Source organism: Sitophilus oryzae, unplaced genomic scaffold (assembly GCF_002938485.1).
Source record: "Sitophilus oryzae breed Bouriz unplaced genomic scaffold, Soryzae_2.0 scaffold_1385_pilon_pilon, whole genome shotgun sequence".
In the NCBI taxonomy this organism is placed as follows: Eukaryota; Metazoa; Arthropoda; class Insecta; order Coleoptera; family Curculionidae; genus Sitophilus; species Sitophilus oryzae.
Window position 1 is genome coordinate 382,452 of NW_022146043.1, and position 19,887 is coordinate 402,338.

Below are 19,887 nucleotides of genomic sequence, written 5' to 3' on the forward strand. Positions count from 1 at the left end.
CACATTTTATTATACATTTCGGTTTTTAAGAAATAAATGAATAAAAACAATAGAATTAGAAAATCCGTAAGAAAGACCCGTTTTCCATAATCCTCCCTCCAAACGAACAAATCGAATCCCATCACCACGCACATATCATCCCGCCTAATACCCATTGATACCGGCGGCACTACACAAAGCACCCTCAACATACCCTCCCCCTTTACCCCCTCACTTCTACCCCTCTCCTCACTGCGAACGCACCAACAAAAAAGAGACGCCTCCGTCGGTGGGCGTGGCCGACGCCCCGGCCGGCGCCGACTCCGGTGACGTCACGGCGGCGCCGCGTCCGATTTTTCGTAATGGCGTCGCCGTCGGAAAGAAAATCAGTGTCGGCGAGCGGCGGGTCGGGGTGAAACGGTTTTCCGGTAAAATTAACGACTGTCCGACGGTCAAATTGAGACTTATAGTCGTTCCGCATGAGGGCCTGCCGCCGGAAACTGCTGGACGCTGCTCCCGGAGAAAACCGCCGCGGCCGCCGGATTTGGCACCGGAGGAACCGGGTGCCCGGAGTGCGGATTCCGTTGCACTGATTCGTGCGCGGTGTGATGTAAGATGATGTAAATACGGATTATTACTTGTGATAAATTACTTTATTGTTAAGGTAATACTTATTTTGAAATGCGTAGGGTCAAGTGGAGTAAAAATGAGATATATTTAGGTAAAAAATGAGACATTCAAATAAAACTACTAAAAGCATATATTCAGTCAGTTTTCTTGTTAGGAACATTTATCAATAAGTGTTAACATATCCCCATAATTTTTTAATCTTTATTCGAACTTTTGAAACTGACTATCAAACTTTTGTCGGATGACATCAGTATGAAGTAGTAAGCGTTCAACTCCTGTCGTCGCGTGGCATAGGTAGGTTACGGTATATGATTGAGAAAGACATGTCAGCTTAAATTAAGTTCTATTGGTTTGAGAAGCTATTTTTTGGAGGGGTAAATACGAGACACACACAGGGGTAAATGTGAGACAACTTAATAGCATGTACATTTTTAAATATTAGTCACAACTCATACAATAACAAAAAAAAAATGTAAAGAAACCAAACAAGTATGCACAAAAAAATCTTAAAAAGGCTGCAAAATTAGTCAGTAGCGGAGATGTAACGCAGCTAAAGCTTTTCATATATTGATTAAAATTGTAGGTGACTGTAGTTACTAAGATAAATAATGCTTTAAAGAAAGACATTGTTTCAAAATTACCACCATCAAATTTGCAATGCGGGACTTTTAGGACTGGTGAGATATTTGCTCTTTCAATAGATTTTGAGAAATATTTGTTCGTTAATTGGTAATCTGTATTTTTTTACTCTGTAAGTGACACTACTAATATTTTAGTGTCACGTAATAACTACATGTTTTTCCTCCTTTTTAATTTAATATAATTGTTTTATACTTTCAGTTTATAAATGTTTTCCGACGGTGTAATTTTACTGTATTTTGATTTGGATTATGGTTCCTTATTAGTTTAATTTTTTTATTTCAGTTCTACTAATAAAAAAGATAAATTTCTAAGTCTAATTTCTATCCTTCTACTCCCATCTATACTTCAGCAATTAATATAAACAATAGCAGGGCCTCTCTCTGGCTTTTCTGCATACTGACGTTTTTAGGGGTACTTTTGGTATATTTTTACTGTTTATAGAATAAATACTTTTGTATTTAGATGGTTGTAACTAAGAAATAAACTGAAAGTTTTCAGAAGTGTTTAATTTTTACACCACTTGACCCTATATTATTATGTTACGGTTAACATTTATATTTGGCTAGTTTATATAATTACAATTGGAATTTACAAGAACATTTGCTGTTATAACAGCATAACAAAACACTAATCGCTTACTTTTAACATTGGACGCCTGTTTCGCTAACCATGTTAGCATTCGGTATGATTTAAGCTGTTAGCACAGACTAATATGTATAGTCTACGCATATATATTATGTGATGTTAACTTTGGTGTATTGTGGTGAATTAGTGCTTTATTTTGCTGGATTATAGACCTGGCTGTATAGTATATGAACTATATGAACTATATGAACTAGCTTGGTTATTTTGAGGGAAAATCATATTCCTGCTAAAATAGCTAGGAATAGTTGTTGGTTTGTATTTTATCTAGCTAGCTGAAGCACAAAACACAAAAAGATTACACAAATTACGGGGTTTTTGGCTAGTGTACAATTTACTAATTTAGCCACAGTAGTTGGATCAAGTGTCAATTTAATATTTCCAAATAATGTCGGTTTCATTTCATAAAAAGACTTATAGATTTTCATTTTATCTATATCGTATACCGGGTATTTCAGGATTGATCGACGTATTCAATTGTTTTCGGTTACTTCCTGTTTCACCGGAAATGACTACAACTTTTGATTTTTAAATGGTAGACTCAGTATGTTTTTACTCCATTCGATAGAAAATGACATTCTGAATAGAATGGCATATATCAACTTTTGACATACTCGCTTAAAAAATTGTATTTTAAATATCAATCTATAGAGTGCCATGGCTGTGTTAAAAACACTAATTTTTAATCAAGGTGCCATTGAAAAATAGATTCGATCGTCTAGTGCTTTTCGTGCTCGTTATGAGGGTGGCTTATTTGGAAAAATCATAATTTTACGAATAATTTGGTTCCTCACATTTGGTATTTCCAGTCAAATTGCCGTTACATTTATGGCCATGGCACCCTTAATTGAAAATTTGGTCAAAAGTTTTCCAAAAATGTTTTCTAAAAGTTGACATATTATATGCTATTCTATTCAGAGTGTAATTTTCTATGAAATAAAGTAAAACAATATAGGGGGTTTTATTTAAAAATCAAAAGTTGTAGTAATTTCCGGTGAAACAGGAAGTGACCGAGAACAATTGAATACGTCAATCAATCCTAATTTATATCGTATACTAATGCGCCACATCTCGTTTTTTTATCCGAGAAAATAAACAAGTGTTAGATGTTTTTGAGAAACACCGAGTATACACTGTATCTACTAATCAGAATATAACTACTTACGTTTAATTTCTACAACAAACAAACACAAATGGTCAGAGGCGGATCGTGAATTTGTGGGGCCCTGGGCTGAAACCACTTAGGGGCCTACCTAAGTACTCAATTATAGCCATGTCAAAAAACATTGTAGTGACCCGCCATATTGGCAGCGTTGTCATAAGATTGCCCCCTCAGTAGTAATCCATTTGTTTCTATAAAGTCTTGTAGAATATTAAATAAATGTAAGGCAGTATGACTACTAATTTTAATGAAGGCTACACATCTTTCATATACTTTTCCCCGAAAACAGTATCGTAATACAATATCAAGTTGTGAGACAGATCATTGTGAGACAGATCTGGTGTAGAATCCATCACAGTTGAATAATATTTTGTGTCTTTGTGTGTTTTTGATAAGTACGATATTATCGGTTTTAGTGGCAGCTCCCGATATTCAATATGTTCACGAATGAATGGATCGAACTCTGCCAATAGCTCCAGATTCCTCATAAAATTACCATTATGTGGAGAACCAAATACTTCCTCGGAACCTCTAAATGCTAAGCCTCTTATACTCAAAAATTTTACCACTACAATTACCCGTTTTTGGACATTCTGATAATAATATATTTCTTTTCTTAATTACTCCTGAAGCTGCTTGCCTAAAGCAGATTTATTTTCTTTTCGTGTCAACCACACTAACATTGGTTTCTTATGTTCATTAGAATTTTCGTGGGTTTCTAAACAAGTTCCTATGTGTTTCCAATCAGAAATTCAAAAAAAAAAGTTTGCAAGGCAAACAAAAAACAGCACAAACACTGGTTGAATATGTTAGCCAAGATCTTTCCAGTGATTGACCATTTTTCATTTTTTAGTGAAATGGCTATTTGAAAATGCTCTGTTTTGTTCCTTGTATTTCTTTATAGAAGCTGAATATATATTTTTTGGATTTTTATTTTGAAAGTCAGTCATTTTATGTGAGAGGATGTCATTAAATCATTATTTAGCAATTCTGGCCACAAGCCCACGTCAACATATTTCTCAAACTCAAAATTAATAGGTATTCTCTAAATCCGTGTCTCTGTCTCCGTGTTTGTGTTACCATCCTGTCGGTGAACACCAATATCGTTTTCCGTTTGATGAGAGGGTTGCTGGTAGTCAAAACTTTGCACATTTTCATCATTTGTCTTGTTTTCTTGGTGTTGCGATTTGCTACTCCCTTCAAATAGATTCTCTTCAGATAAGATCCCTTCCTTGGCGCTTGTTGATGAATTTTCAGCGAGTTCGTCCTCGTTTTTATGTTTTGATTTGAAAAAAGTCCCAATTTTTGCACATTTTTTTCTTTCTTTTTCTCAATCTAGCTGTAATTTGCATTTCTCAGCTCCACTTTTATACTTTCGACCAGACATTATTGTAAATTAAGACTTTGATTTTTTTCTGAAAATAAACAATGAACTTGATAGTTTTCTGATAAATAAACAGTGAACGAGATAATCGTTGTATTTGAATACGTGAATACTTTGTAATGAGTGCAGTAATTAAAAATTATGGTAGTTTTTTTTAATTTAGATTTTTTTTTTAATTCAAATTATCGCCTATTGTTTTTAGCGGGGTCTGGGGGCCCCTTGTAACCTCGGAGCCCTGGGCTGCAGCCCAAGCAGCCCTTAGGTAGATCCGGCCCTGCAAATGGTATGTCATTCCGATCCGATATCCAAATTTTAAAGCTTTGATTTTAGGAACCCTATTCCAATATTAACATACAATAAAAAACTTCTAATAAATATTAACACTTTCTCTTATCTTTCAAATACTACCAATTTCTTACTACTATTTGTTAACTATAAATTATTAGCGCTATCAAGCATTTCGTATAGGACCGGTATTTATTTGCTTGGAAAACAATAGTACTGTACTTAGTACCTAACCAGGGATTATATGTGTTATTTATTTATGAATGCCTTATTTACATCGACCATGGTAATGGAAATAACCAAAATGTTTTATCGAAGTAGAACTTAGCAAAGCTCAGAATCAAAAGGCATAAGCATCATTGATCCCACCAGGTAAAGAAGTTAAGTTGAGCTTCTCTTCAGACTTACCAGAAATTCTAATATTAATTTTAAAATATTGTTTAGTCAATAAATAACTTAGGAAGGTAATTGAATGAGCCTTCACTAACTTGTAACTCTATGTATATGTTTCTATTTCAAATGGATTAATAAGTTGACAAACCATGTCAAGTAAGTAACAAATCATGATACTGTATCACGCTTAATTTAATGTTTAATTTATAAGTTTATTTATGGTATAAAAATATTAATTATTAAATATTTACATCATACTACCCGATAAAACGATAACATCATAATTAAGATATTAATCTGATCGTTATTGTTTTTTATATAATTCATTCAATAAATAGTATACAGTATGGAAACGTATCGTTTTTGCAAGAGAACAAACTTTTTCATTATTAAAGGTTGTCGCCCACTAGACCGCTGCGCGGCGCGGCGCTGGGAAGAGAATTTTTTCCGGCTGCGAAGGAACTGCGCCCACTATAGCGCGCTTTTGAAACGCGGCAACGCTATTTAGTTATAGTCGAAGTGTTTTTTACTTACTGTAGTTTAGTTTTTAAAGCAATGAGTTCAAGTACGGACGAAAGCGTATTTTTTGTGCTCTTCTAACAGAGGAAGAGGAAGAGGGGGTGAGGAAAAGTTTGGACTCATACGATTAACAAAAAAAGAAAGAAGTTTGGAGAATTTTACCATCTCTTTTTCCAGATTTAATAAAAGACAAGATCATTTTTTTTCAGTATTACAAAATATAAAGGAAACATTTTACGCAGTCCTCAATTGAGGGTTTTAGAAGCAAAACACCGAGTATCTCTACTCATCATATTTTTTCAGAAGAGACAAATTACTAATACTTTTGATAATTCTTATTTATTCTGATGTGTATATTAGTTATGTGGTGAAAAAACCCTGATCTTTTTTATATATTTAGGTAATTAGAATTTAAAAATTGGAGATTGTCACTTTTGTTAAAAAGTGGAGATTGCCGGTTTTGTCTCTACACCCCTCAATTATATTAAATCTTTGATAGAAAGGCATTTCGTCAATCTGTCTCTAGTGAGAGAAGACTATAAATAAAAATTATCATATTCGTTTATGAAAATCGATTTGCCTAATTTACCTTTAAAAATACAATTCTACCATTGATACGTATCACTAGTTCCTAGTCAAAAAGCCAACTGAAAAGACTCGAATGCAAAATTATTTCCCTTGTGAGTACGCACACTGCAACGCGTCAAAACGCGGGAGACGGAAAAAAGTTGCTAGAGAAGTCTTCCGACTTCTTGACGGAAATCCCGCGGCGCGCTTCTGCGCTGCGCGCTCTAATGTGCGTTGGTCCATTTAAATACATGGCAAGCAGACAAAAGAAATTTCCACATGGCGCCGCGCCGCGTCGCGCCGCGGTCTAGTGGGCGACAACCTTAACTCTTTAAAAAAAATTGGCGCCGGGAGGCACGTATAGCAGCCCATACTAAAATATGTTAATAAAAAGTTGGTAGGCAGTTCTTTTAGTTTCAAAGTAAAGGAATTTTTCCATTTTTTTTTATCTTAAAAACTGCGACTTTGACTGATTTTGATGTTATTACAAATTTTGTTGCAAAGATTATTCCTAATCTTAAATTGAAAACCGCGTTTCGCTAGCTACTGTAATTTTGGAGTTACGGTTTTTTTTAATTTTTAACCCCCTCCCATACCCCCTTACCAACCCTCCACCCCCACCAAAAGCTAATGGCCAGATTCTCGGGTGCCACAGTATTTTTGTGCCAAATTTGGTTAAAATCGGATTAGCGGTTTTTGAGTTGTCGTTTTACAGACGGACCGACAGACAGACACCATGAAAATATTTTGTATTTAGGTTAGAATTTTTTTAGAATTTAGAATGAGTGGGAGGGGGGTTAATCACTTCGACCTTACAGATCCATTGTGTCCCCCTTTCTTGAATCATAACTCATCATACAGTCCCAGGGCTTTGACAAAAGCCAGTATCTGGGACGGTTTTATAGAGGGTAGTTCTCATCCAATATCAGTCGTACCAAAATTCATGGCACGAATGGTTGTCGTCTCGGCGCACTCAGTGATGAGGTGTACTGGTGTTTCACCATCTTCCCCACAGAATCTGCATTCGCCGTTTCTTCTTAGTTTCAATCTACTGAGGTGTTCATTGAGGAGACAGTGTCCTGTTAAAAACCCCATGACAATCCGAAGATTGTTCTTACTCAGACCCAGGAAGATCTGTGATTTTTCTTGATCATAAGCCCTCAGAAACTTCTTCGAGTGTCCTAGACCATTGCAAGATTTCCATTCCAGGTTGCGGATGGAATCTTTCAAGTTCTTGAGTTCCGCCTTGAATTGGTTACCACTTGGAAAGCACAACGGTTCTGGTCCAGTTAGTGGAGTGTTCGCTCCTTTCCTAGCTAGATTATTTGCTTTTTCATTGCCTTCTATCCCTTGGTGAGCAGGCACCCAGTGTAGGAGGACTTTGTTTTCTTTGCCTAATTTATTCAGCTTCTCTATGCATTCTTTGACCAATTTCGAATTGATTGATACCGAGTTGATCGCCTTTAACGCTGCTTGACTATCAGATAAGATGGCTATTTCTTGTTTCCGATAGTTCCTATCTAAGATAAGTTGTACGCATCTCTCGATAGCGTAGATTTCTGCCTGTAGGATACTAGGGTAAGTGCCCATTGGTTCGTAGTAATTAGCTGTCGGCCCAAACACTCCGATCCCTGTTCCCGTATTGGTTTTGGAAGCATCAGTATACCAAGTTATAGTATGGTCTTTTAACTGCTGGGCAAGCGTTTCGCTCTTCCAATCCTTCTTATTGCTCAATACTACATTGATATGTTTGTCAAAGTTGTACGTTCTTGGCATATCGTCCACTGAGAGTTGCAGAAGTGGTATTTCCTTTTTGAGGGTGTTCCAAGCCCCTGATCTGACAATTCTCCCAGTACTAATTCCGTTAGTGACCATTCTAATCATTGTCGCATTGGCATATCTACCAATGACAATGTGCAGTGGTGTTAGATCTAGAATGACCTCCATTGCTGCTGTTGGACAGGTTCTCATGGCTCCTGTGATGCAAACACATGCTAGTCTCTGGACTTTGCATAGGTTTAGCCTTGCCGTCCGTTGCTCTAGTTTTGTGTACCAGGCAACTGCTCCATAAGTAATCATGGGTCTTACTATCATGGTATACATCCAGCGCAAAATGTTAGGGGAGCAGCCCCATCTATTTTTGTATTTAGGTTATTTATGACCCAAATATCTCATTTTGAGTGAAATTAAAAAAACTTTTTTTTTGCCGATCTTAATAGCCTACCATACTTATTGGTATGGTCAGCTAAAAAAAAGGGCAACGGCCCAGTTACGTCGAAACACCGGTTCCCATTACAACACCGAAGTTAAGCGACGTAAGGCGATACTAGTGGATGGACGGGTGGCCAGTTCGAAACTCTGTATCGTGCTGTTGTCCAATAAAGGCAAAAGTGTAAAATCTATTGACACACACTGCTCATTCACGCCGGTTCGAGGCCGAATGAGATCGGATATCTCGTGAGTAAGAGTCGATTTAGACGCTTGCCAAGTCGATAGACCATTGACCATGATATGGCCGAGGACCGCGGTTCGGATTCCGCGTAAACAAAGGAGGCCCCGTCCAGATTAGCCCTGGCAGCAAAAAGGAGACGTTAACTTCAAATCTTTACTTTACTTTCTATAATAAAAAGTGCTCAGTATAATCCGAGAAACGCGATTCTTAAAAAATCACATAAGGTTATTAACCCAGTGTGAGTTCATATTAATGAGTATTCTCCAATGAGGAAATAAGAGACACAGTGACCCCACAATCTAAAATAATTTTTTTTTATTTAAATATTTGGTATTGTTTTACTTTACACTGATTTTATTATCAACATTTGATAGATAATTGTATTCTTTTCAGAATCTTTAGGAACAAATATGTCAATTTTGGACCAAACCAGAACTACATTACCACATATCCCCGGCCTACCGCCTCCTCCAGGCTTGATGGCACCCCACGCATCAGATGGTCCACCAAATTCCGAAGTACTACTAGCACTGCTGGCCAGAAACAAAACACTAGAAGGTATTTATTTGCATATTTTTACTTTATATTAAATATAACTACCGTTACTCGCGTCTTTCTCTGTAAGTGTTCGCGTAGGGTATTTTAATACCCCAATTTGTAATGAGAAAAATTTATAAAAAACTAGTTGCTTCAACTAAATCTGCGAATACCTGTTTTGCTGCACATAAGTCATTGATTATATTCATGATCATATTGCTTATAGTCATGGTTTTTAAAAATGCACTCCTTACATATTTATGTGATTAAAATAATAGACATTAGACAGTAACTTCGCCATAATTCCACCCATACAACATCGGTAAACAAGGTTAATACAAATAGATTACCGTTGAGGGTTGGAACCTTTGGTGTTACACAGCAAAATCAGTTCAGTTTATAATCATCTGCTGATGATGCTAACATGGTTAGCGAAACGCGCGTCCAGTGTAAAAGTAAAAGTGTTTTGGTGTATTGTGGTGATTTAGTGTTCTTATTTTGTTGACAAATAGATTATTGATGTTATTTAGACAAATTTTATTATCAAAAATCACAAAACGCCTGAAATGTAATATAAAATATCTACAGTATGTCTCCGGATTGTCTTTGCAAGCGAGAATTTTTTTTTTATTATTGACATTTTGAGACAAATGAATTCTTGATAAAAAAATTTTGCTTGTTCTAAAATGGTTAATCCCATTTATACGTACTTTTTCAAATTTCAAATATGGTTGAATTTTTTGAAGTTCTAAAAAACGGTGTTTCTGTGGTAATAGAGTTTCGATTTCATTCTTTGATAGATGGTTAGGATTAATTTTGATTAACGTTATATCTTTTGCTGTTGTTAAAGTATCAGTATTACAACTATAACTAGTATTACTATCACAACTATTTTAAAAAAGCAAATCTTTTTATGAAGAATGCTTTTTTCTCAAAATGTCAATAATAAAAAAGTTTTTCCTCTTTAAAGACAATCCGGAGATATACAGGGTGGCGCCTCTCATACGCCGCGGAGGCTCCAAGGAGAACGACTGTTTGTATTGAAATGAAATGTTGTGAGCGTATGTAGTAGGTTAACTCAGAGAACTTTTTAAAAATATAGAGAGTTCTACAGGTTCCCAAAAAAAGTTACATGTCAAAGTTTTTTTTTGTAATGGAACACCCTATATATTAATTGATTTTCGGATTCTGGGAGAAAAATAAAGGTGAGTTTTATAAGAGAAGTATATGACTAAAATGTAAGGTTTTTGATATATATTTAACATTTTCTAGAAATAAAGAACAATTTTTAAATTACAATAAAAGCTACCTAAATTAGAATCTACCAGGTATACCTTAATATGTAGTTAAATTAACTATTGTATTTTAAATCAAATTAAAACTTGATCCAAAAATTTATACAGGGTGAGACAAGATTAATATTGAACATTGGCCACCTTTAATTAATTATGCTCTTTATAAAACAGCATAAACCTACATTTTTAGAATATTATAATTCCTCTCCGAGGGTCCATTAAAATTATTATTTTCTCATCTCAAGTCTCTCTTTGAAAACCGATATAAAAACTAAACGAAACATCTATTTAGCGCCGTTTACCGATCCCGCCTCCTCTTAAAAAAGCCCAACTTAATAGCCGTGCGAACGCCATTGACTCCCGCCGTACACAATGCATTATCACATTAAAAGCTCGTTCGCTGCCGGAGAGAAGAAAGAAAAAACTGTTACAATACACGCACACGCACCGAAGATCGGGTGGCATCTAGGGTTGATTCGATACAAGTTAATAAGGAAACACGAGTAAAAGTATCGATATTTGTTTTATTTTGATAATAAATAAGTATTTTACTTAAAGTATTTCTTTCGATACCTTGTTCGGTGTCGAAAAATAAAACACCGGAGTCAAATTAATATATTACTTTATCCAACAGCCACTACTTATACACACATTACTCACATGTATACATGCATATAATAGACATTTACGATACAAGTGAGTTAACAGCATAATTAAGATACGCGTGTGAAAGTGTAACCACACAAGTATCTTAATGAGTTAACTGGCGTGTATTGTACAACATTTTATCTACGTCTAACTATAAAAACACACTACTATGAATTTTAAAAATTATTGTACTTAACTATATACTTATCCTAAGAATCAATAATTACCTTAATACTTTTGTTCAAATAACACCATGCATGGCAATGTCAATATGACAGTAAATAATATTAATGTCACTAGTTAAAAAAATGAATGATTCGGAAAGTATTCCCTCTGACATTGAGGAAGAGGCATTCAGAGCCATTTCTGGATAAGATCGTTTATACCTTTGATATGTTTTACTTTCATCCACTCTTCAAACGCCTTGAATTCCCTATCATATACGCCACGAGACATTTCTGGCAGTATTTGTGCTGTAGCCGCCTCTGCCTGGTTAATAATTTAATTAATAAATAATATACTAATTATACTACCCAAGCAGCATTTGGACGTCGGGACAACGTTGTATCACGCGACCAAACGTCGGGGCGCAACGTCGCGTCGGCACAACCTCGTGCCAACCCTAGTCTGCACTAGTTTGGAGAATAATTTTTGGGTCGAAACGACGTTTGATACCGGCGTTGGCTAGAAGCCTAATTTAGTACAAACTGCAACGTTGTTTAAAATCCTAATTCACAGAAATACAAAACTAATATGGCGTCTAAGTCGCGTTTTATCCTAAATTGGGATAATTATAGTAAAAATATTATTTTTATGATTTAGTTAGAGACATATGTCAGATGGCAGTGAAGGAAAACAATACAAAAGTATTTAAGTGTGGAGGATGTTTGAAGATCATAATTATTGAAACACTTTAACCGACTCTGTAACTCGTTACCCAAGGCGAAAAAGTTAAACGCAAACAACTTTATTGATAAATGTATTGTTTCTACTTTGAAAAATACTAATGGGCCTTAAAATTAAAGAAGTTTTAAAAATTTTCTTGATTTTTTTTTTAGTGAAATGAGAATAATTTATTCGCAGTCGAAAAAATTGTTTCCGCGTGTTTTTTAGGGTCAAATATTTCAAGTTAATGTATTCAAAAAGCAGGAAATGCTATTTTAGGAACGAATAATTTTCTTATTTAACAACATGGCGGCTTTCACTTTGTTGTTTTAGAGATTAAGATGGAGTAGTTCGAGTAGTCGCATACTGGACTAATAAAGTCGCAGTTCGGCCTTAACAGGTAGTATACTAGTCGCAAGATTGCCTAATTTAGTCATCCTAGAGTCTAGCTTGTGCCGCCCTCTATAATCTAAATAAACGAGGGAGTGGATAAACTATCGTAATACATGTCAATGTATATTTAAATTTAGTTTTATATGTACCTTTCTTATGTCCCATTTTAATTAAGTTTTTTTTATAAAAACAAAAACAGCACTGAACTGTCTGACTGAACAGAACAATGAAGTGAAAATTTAAGATTTAAGGTTACGGTTCAATACAGTTGCAAAAAGGTTTGGTTTGGTTTGGTTGTGATCTAAACAACGTTGGAATTAGTAAAACAGACGACGTTTGCATAACGTTGGAATAGATCCTGAAACAGACGTCGGGAAACTCTATATTGTCCAACGTTGTAACTACGTTGTCCGAATCACCTAAAGATCACTTAAGCAAAAAAGGTTACAAGACAACGTTTATTCGACGTCGCAGAAGCTTCTACTTTGATGTAGTATTAGTCCAACGTCGGCACAACGTTAGAAAAATTTATTTTTAAATTTATTTTAATACCCAAGGTAGGGAGCTAACTATTTTTTGTAACTAATCCAACGTTGTGTTTAGTAAACATGTGGTCGCAAGTCGTGAAATTGCTTCTTGGGTAAATATTATACTAATTTAAGTAATTATACTAATGTTTTATGTGTGATATAAAGATAGTTGACAGTGATATAGATAATTGCTGGATAATAGTAGATGTTCGATATCAGTAAGCATCGATACTTGAGGTGGTAAGTATCGATAATACTCAAATAACTAAGTATCGATACATTTCTGGGTTATCGAACCATCTCTAATGGCTATGGGAGCCCCCGAGCATCCGAAGCCCCAAAATTACACGGTGGCAAAGTGGCGCTGCCGCCGCTGGTCGGTGCACCGCCCTCCAGTGACGGCGGCGGCGGTGGGCCACGTGCGCCACGTGGCCTTAAGAGTCCGGTTTCCCCTAAGGGGAGCGAAGGCGGGACAGGATGCTCCGGGGAAATCAAGGACGCGTGCTGGGTAATCTGGAGAGAATCGCGCGCGGTTATTGAATTAATATCGATTATTGTTTTAGGGGGCTTTGCGACTCATGGACTTGTATTTCGGTTATTTGCTTTTCAAGCTAACTAACGGGATAAGATTCACCAACATTTTCATTCATCCAGGACATAGTGTAGAGTCCAAATATTCAATTCAGATTATGTTGAATTTCATGATTAGGTATTATTATAGCGTCTGCCACATAGCGTGTTATATTAATCAATAATCATTGCTATAATAATTTACATGGACGTTCTTAGTATGCATGCAGAAGTTTTCCTGGATTAGTTAATTGCAGTGTCATTGATTGGCTATTTCCGTGACCTTTATAAGTAGTGATGAGCAAATACAAGACCAAGATTAAGACTTCTGCCAAGACTCTTTGCAAGTCTTGTATTTTTTTAACAGATTTTTACTAGATAAACTATCTTACATAGGAAATCTTTAAATAAATAATATAATATTTTAGTAGGTAATTTAATACAAATAAAACTTTGAAGAAAAAAATTATTAAAAGATTGATTGATTGATTCAATATCTGACGATTTTATTTTATTTTTCAATATAATATTTTGAATCATAAGCATTTCTTTCTTTAAAATATGCAGTTGTCGGAAAATCACTATTTGTAATTGCCGGTCTGGCCATCACCACCTGGTTTTGGTCTTGCGGAAATATTGTACTGGTGAGTCTTGGTCTTTTTCATACACAACTACTATTAGACGATCAAACCTATTTTTTCAAAGCTCCTTGATTAAAAATTAGTGTTTTTAATACAGCCATGGCACTTTAGAAAATAAAATGAAATTTAAATTGCGATTTTTTAATAAGCGACAATGTCAAAAGTTGACATATGATATCATTCTACTCAGAGTGTTATTTACTATCCAAGAAAGTAGAATTATCGAGGGTGCTATTTAAGAATCAAAAGTTGAAACAGGAAGTGCCCAAAAACAATTGAATACATAAATCAGTCCTAATTTATGTCATATACTATACTACCCCCCTATGTCATATACTATACTACCCCTACTAAAATACCAAATCTCGTTTTTGTATTATCTGAAAAAATAAAAAAGTTCTAGGGGGTGAGCCACTTTCGAGAAGCATCCAGTATAGTGTTATCAATATGTCTAGAACTACAAAAAGCTAAAAACGATACAACAAAAAATGCCTACGAGAGGATGTAAACTATTTTTTATATTACACCACAACAGAATTACAACAGAATGTTTGAACGTTCAAATCAGCATTGATTAATCTATATTTTTTGGACTTTTTAATTTGCTGTTAGTTTTATATTGAAGTTCAAAAGTCCTCACCTCACCTTAAACTTAATCCCCGATTAATTCCTCCTTCTTAACCTCAATCTGCGAACAATCTTGACCCCCGACCGTCTCTTCTAAATTATTCATTTTCCTTCCGCACACACACAGAAGAACACGCGCGTACATTTCCCACTCCCGCGCGTCGATCCTAATCAAATTATCCGGAAAACCATAAGCTTTCCGCTTCTTCTCTTCCCTTTTTCTTTTAGATCGCGTGCTAGTCTCCAGACCGGGATTAAACCCGCTTTCGCGGCGTAGATTTCCCATGCGATTCGCTGGGATGTGGTGTTTTTGTAAAACGCAGCGAGGTATCGAAGCCCTTTGTTCTTTAAGCTTTTCGCTATTCCTGTTTTTTATGTGTATGGGCGAAATATAAAATGTTTAGTGCCTTCTTCTTTAGTTTTCCCACAATAGTTAGTTCCATAGATCTTTCCCTAGGAGATGCAAGACCTTGTCGTTGGTGGGGAAGCTCCTGGTCAGGTGCTGGGGGGAATCCCCTCTAGCACTTGGCTTGGTCTTAGAAGCATCTCACTCATCGTCTTATCCCTGACTGTAGTGTCGTGGCCAGGGAATTGCACCAAGACATATAACGATACCGGGCGGGGCTACGGACAGCCTCAACCTTGGGGCACCGGGGGGCACCCCATTGTATTTTACCCCTTACTTCTACATGCGGGGCTCTGTAGACGTGGACCGACTGTCCCTAGCGACTCATAGGAACACTATGAGATCTGATAATAATAGTAATAAAAACATCACCGGTGAAGCTGTGGGGAAACCCCCTAGCGACACTGGGAACAGTAACAATGAAAGTTCCAAGGGGCCAAACCCAAAGAGAACTACAGGAGAGGTGGCTGACACTTGCGTGAGGCCATCCTCCGCAAGTGGCATACAAGCTACCACCTCCTCCAAGGGTCGGGAGCCTACCTCCTACCTCTAAACCCAACAGGCGACACAAGCTACCGTTTCGTCTACCCGGCCTGGGTCGTAGCTCCTCGTGAGGGACACGGGTCTCCGTAGGAAGTCCTGGGACTGTATGATGAGTTATAACTCAAGAAAAGGGGACACAATAGATCTCTAAGGTCGCAGAGATTAACCCCCCTCCCACTTATTCTAATTCTAATTCTAGTTCCATAGATGCAGGCAATGGTTTTTAAATACCCGGTCCGCAATATACAGGGTGAATCTTAAATATTTCTAGGGATGGTATATTTCGACCCTAGAAACACGTCTATGAGGTTTTTTTCGCCAGGAGTTTTTTTTTATTTTTTTGTAATTTTTAGTTAAAAAACATAATATCTTATTAACTTTTTTATTTTAATTTTTTGATTAAATTTACAAGAAAGAAAACCCAGAAAAATCCAGCGGTTCTTAAAATGTAGGTAAGCGAAAAAACAGTTTTTTTGAAATTTTCAAAGTCAAATATCTGGGGTATTTTGGACTTATTTGAAAAACAATAACGAGAAATTATGTTTCTTTTATAGAGATCTACCAGCCCTGAAAATATTTGCACCTTTTTAAGACTCACCCTGTATATATCTTTGATTTTTCTCGGTCGTAAGTTCTGAAAGCACTATATTAGTTTATTATACAATGTACAGGGTGTCCATTTTATTATTCTTCTAATTCAAATTTGCCTTGTGTCTCCAAACCTTGATCAATACTTTATTAAACTACATATCACCCAAATTTATTATTAATACGCGAAGCACTGATGACATATAAGCCGTAATAACCCTCCGGAACTTTCGCACAGGACAATCCCGACTTGAACAACCTATAATTACCACGCCCTCGAAAGCTTTCATTTCGGAAACAAACAATCGCATTCGTCCACCGGACGAGACAGCAGACTCGAATCCAACTTCGATAGCGTTTAGTACGGTCGCGTGTCCGAGCGGACGCGTACCGTCCATTGTCCCATTGTGCCGCGTAACAGATTAAAATCGGCAAGGAAAAAGGACAAACGTGCTCGAAAATCGACCGGGCAGATTTTCCCGTCTCTAAATAGAGTCCTTCGAGGGGGAGCTTTAGAGACTTAGAGAAAGAGCTTGCGTAGATTGGGAGAACGATAAATGGAGAGGGTTTGTTTTTTCAATTTGTTTAATGTGTTGACTTTGTCGATTAAATGCGTCTTGTAGAGTGTATGTGTTTATTGTAAATATTGACTAATGTATAGGGTGTCTCCAGTTATACAAATATTGTTTAATAAGAAAAAAAGTTTTTCGAAAATAATAGACGAAGCTCACGGTCACACAGAAAGCGATTTTTTAGTTTTTTGCGTGAAGCGCCTTTTGCGACTAAAACAAAATAACAAGATCATACAGGGTGTCCCAGAAATAAGAGCAATTATTTTAAGGGGTGGTAGATATCGATAAAAGAAACATATTTTCTATTTATCGTTTTTCAAATAAGTCCAAAATAACGGAGTTATTTTACTTTGAACATTTACAAAAAAAAATTATTTTCCTAAAATTTTGAGAACCATTGGATCTTTTCTGGATTTTCTTTCTTATAAATTTAATCTAATACCTATGTTGCCATATTATCAAGAAATTATGTTTTTTTAACTAAAAACTAAAAAAATCCAAAAGACTTCAAAAAATTTCGAATTTTCAAAATATTTTTCGCGAAAAAACCTCATAGGCGTGTTTCTGTGGTTGAACTATACTACCAGTTAAAATACTTGCACTTATTTCTGGAACACCCTGTATAGGAGTGGCCCTATAAACAAGCGAATTAATAATAATATAATGGCCTTTAAATAATCGAATTATATCGACAGTATTAGTCTCTGGTACTCTTTGAAAATTTGTTACATTTTTAAAGATAATCTAAAATGTCAATATTCCATGGGTATAGTGATAAATGAGGTCTAATTTATAAGAAAATGCTACTTCTACGAAAACTTGAAAATATAGGTAAAAATGATATAATACGATTTAATAGACAATTAAATTGTGCATCTGAGTCATGTAATATATAATGGGTGTTCCATTTAAATTAAACAAGTTATTGCCGTTTAAAGCTAGTAATTATTTAATATAAATTTTTAGACACCCTGTATAGGGTAGAATTTTGTTTATTATTACAACAGAATATCTGATCAATAAATAAACTTTAGTTAATTATTTAGTATTATAAACTTCGATACCCTTGGAGAAATGAAGCCTTAAACGGTAAGGTTTAAGTGTGATACACCTTAATCAAATTTACCTTTCTTTTAATCGTAGAATTTAAAAATAGAATAACATACAGGGTGTTCCGTTTAAAAAAATTCAACTATAATAGTTTTTACATATTTGGGACACTCTGTATCTTGTAAAAATATTTTCAAATTGTAGCACTAATAGTCCTTCAACGAACCCAAAACTTATAATTTGTAAAAATCTAATCGTTTAGCTACAATACTCCGTGTCGTATGTGGTGAACAATCCTGTAGTATCTACTTTATTTATTAATAAATAGTATACAATAACTAAAATAAATTTACAAAACATTAGTCAATCACTAATCTCAATAGAGCATCTAATTCAGTGCATTAATTATTCATTGTGTAAAAAGGTAAGTAATCTTCTATTCTGCAGCGTAATAAATCTATTGTAAAAAGTTAGATATTCCTTTTAAAACCTATTCCCCTAGATCCAGGTGTGGTAACATGCGATACCTAAATCATTCTTACTGTTTAAGTCCGATGGAGAATCACCGTCCTCGGGGACCGGTGAAATAATGGTATGCACCGAACTAATTTATTTCCCGATATTTCGATGCCATCCTTGGGGAGCTCATTAGGGATATTTATGCGAACGGAGGGCGGTAATCTATTCGGTGTTTGTACTAAATCGACGAAGAGGAAAAAGTTTGACAAAGGGGTTTCTTTTGTAGGTTAAAAGTCGTGAAAGATAATTGGAGGAATGTAGAATGTAGAATGTAGAATGTAGAATGTAGAATGTAGAATGTAGAATGTAGAATGTTTAGGAGGGGAGTTAATCACCGCGACTTTATAGATCTATTGTGTGTTCCCCTTTCTTGAGTTATAACGAGTTATAACTCATCATACAGTCTCAAGGCTTTAAGAAAAGCCAGTATCTGAGACGGCTCCACAGAGGCCAGCTCTCCATCCTCGACATCAGACGTACCAAGGTTCATGGCACGAATTGTCGTCGTCTCGGCGCACTCAGTAATAAGGTGTTCTGGTGTTTCCCCATTTTCCCCACAAAATCTGCATTCGCCGTTGTTTCTCAGTTTCAGCCTACTGAGGTGTTCGTTGAGGAGACAGTGTTCTGTTAGAAACCCCGTGACAATCCGAAGATTGTTTTTACTTAAATCAAGGAAAACCTTTGATTTTTCTCGGTCATAAGTTCTAAGGAACTTTTTCGAGTGTCTTAGACCGTTGGAGGACACCCATTCCAAGTTACGGATGGAGTCTTCTAGATTCTTCAGTTCCGCTTTCAGTTGGTTCCCGTTTGGAAAACAGAACGGTTCTGGTCCAGTTAGTGGAGTGTTCGCTCCTTTTCTAGCTAGATAATTGATTTTTCATTGCCTTCCATCCCTTGGTGAGCAGGCACCCAGAGTAGGAGGACTTTATTTTCTTTGCCTAATTTGTTGAGCTTCTCTAGGCATTCTTTGACCAACTTCGAATTGATGGTTACTGAGTTGATCGAGTTAAGTGCTGCTTGACTATCGGATAGGATGGCAATTTCCTGTTTTCGAGAGTTCCTATCTAAGATAAAATGTACGCATCTTTCGATAGCGCAAATTTCTGCCTGAAGGATACTGGGGTAGGTGCCCATTGGTTCGGAGTATTCAGTTTTCGGCCCAAATACTCCTATCCCTGCCTTGCTTTGGTTTTGGAAGCATCCGTATACCACATGATGGTATGGTCTTTTATATGCTGAGTAAGCGTCTCTTTCTTCCAATCCTTTTTATTACTCAATACTACAGTGAGGTGTTTCTCAAAGTTGTAAATTCTTGGTATGTCATCCACTGGGAGTTGGAGAAGTGGAATTTTATTTTTGAGGGTGTTCCAAGCCCCTGACCTGAAAATTCTCCCAGTACTGTTTCCGTCAGTAACCATTCTAACCATT

At 36.1% G+C, this 19,887-nt stretch overlaps 1 protein-coding gene across 1 annotated transcript in view; it reads left to right on the top strand.

Annotated features, from left to right (window-relative positions):
• The first annotated feature begins 399 nt into the window (after window positions 1-399).
• LOC115875374 (LIM/homeobox protein Lhx3) overlaps window positions 400-19,887 on the top strand; it is a 73,136-nt gene continuing 53,648 nt past the window's right edge. The window contains exons 1-2 of the mRNA XM_030890799.1: window positions 400-643; window positions 9,049-9,213. Coding sequence (XP_030746659.1) covers window positions 9,066-9,213 — 148 coding nt within the window. The 5' untranslated portion in view covers window positions 400-643; window positions 9,049-9,065. The remainder of the gene's footprint in view (window positions 644-9,048; window positions 9,214-19,887) is intronic.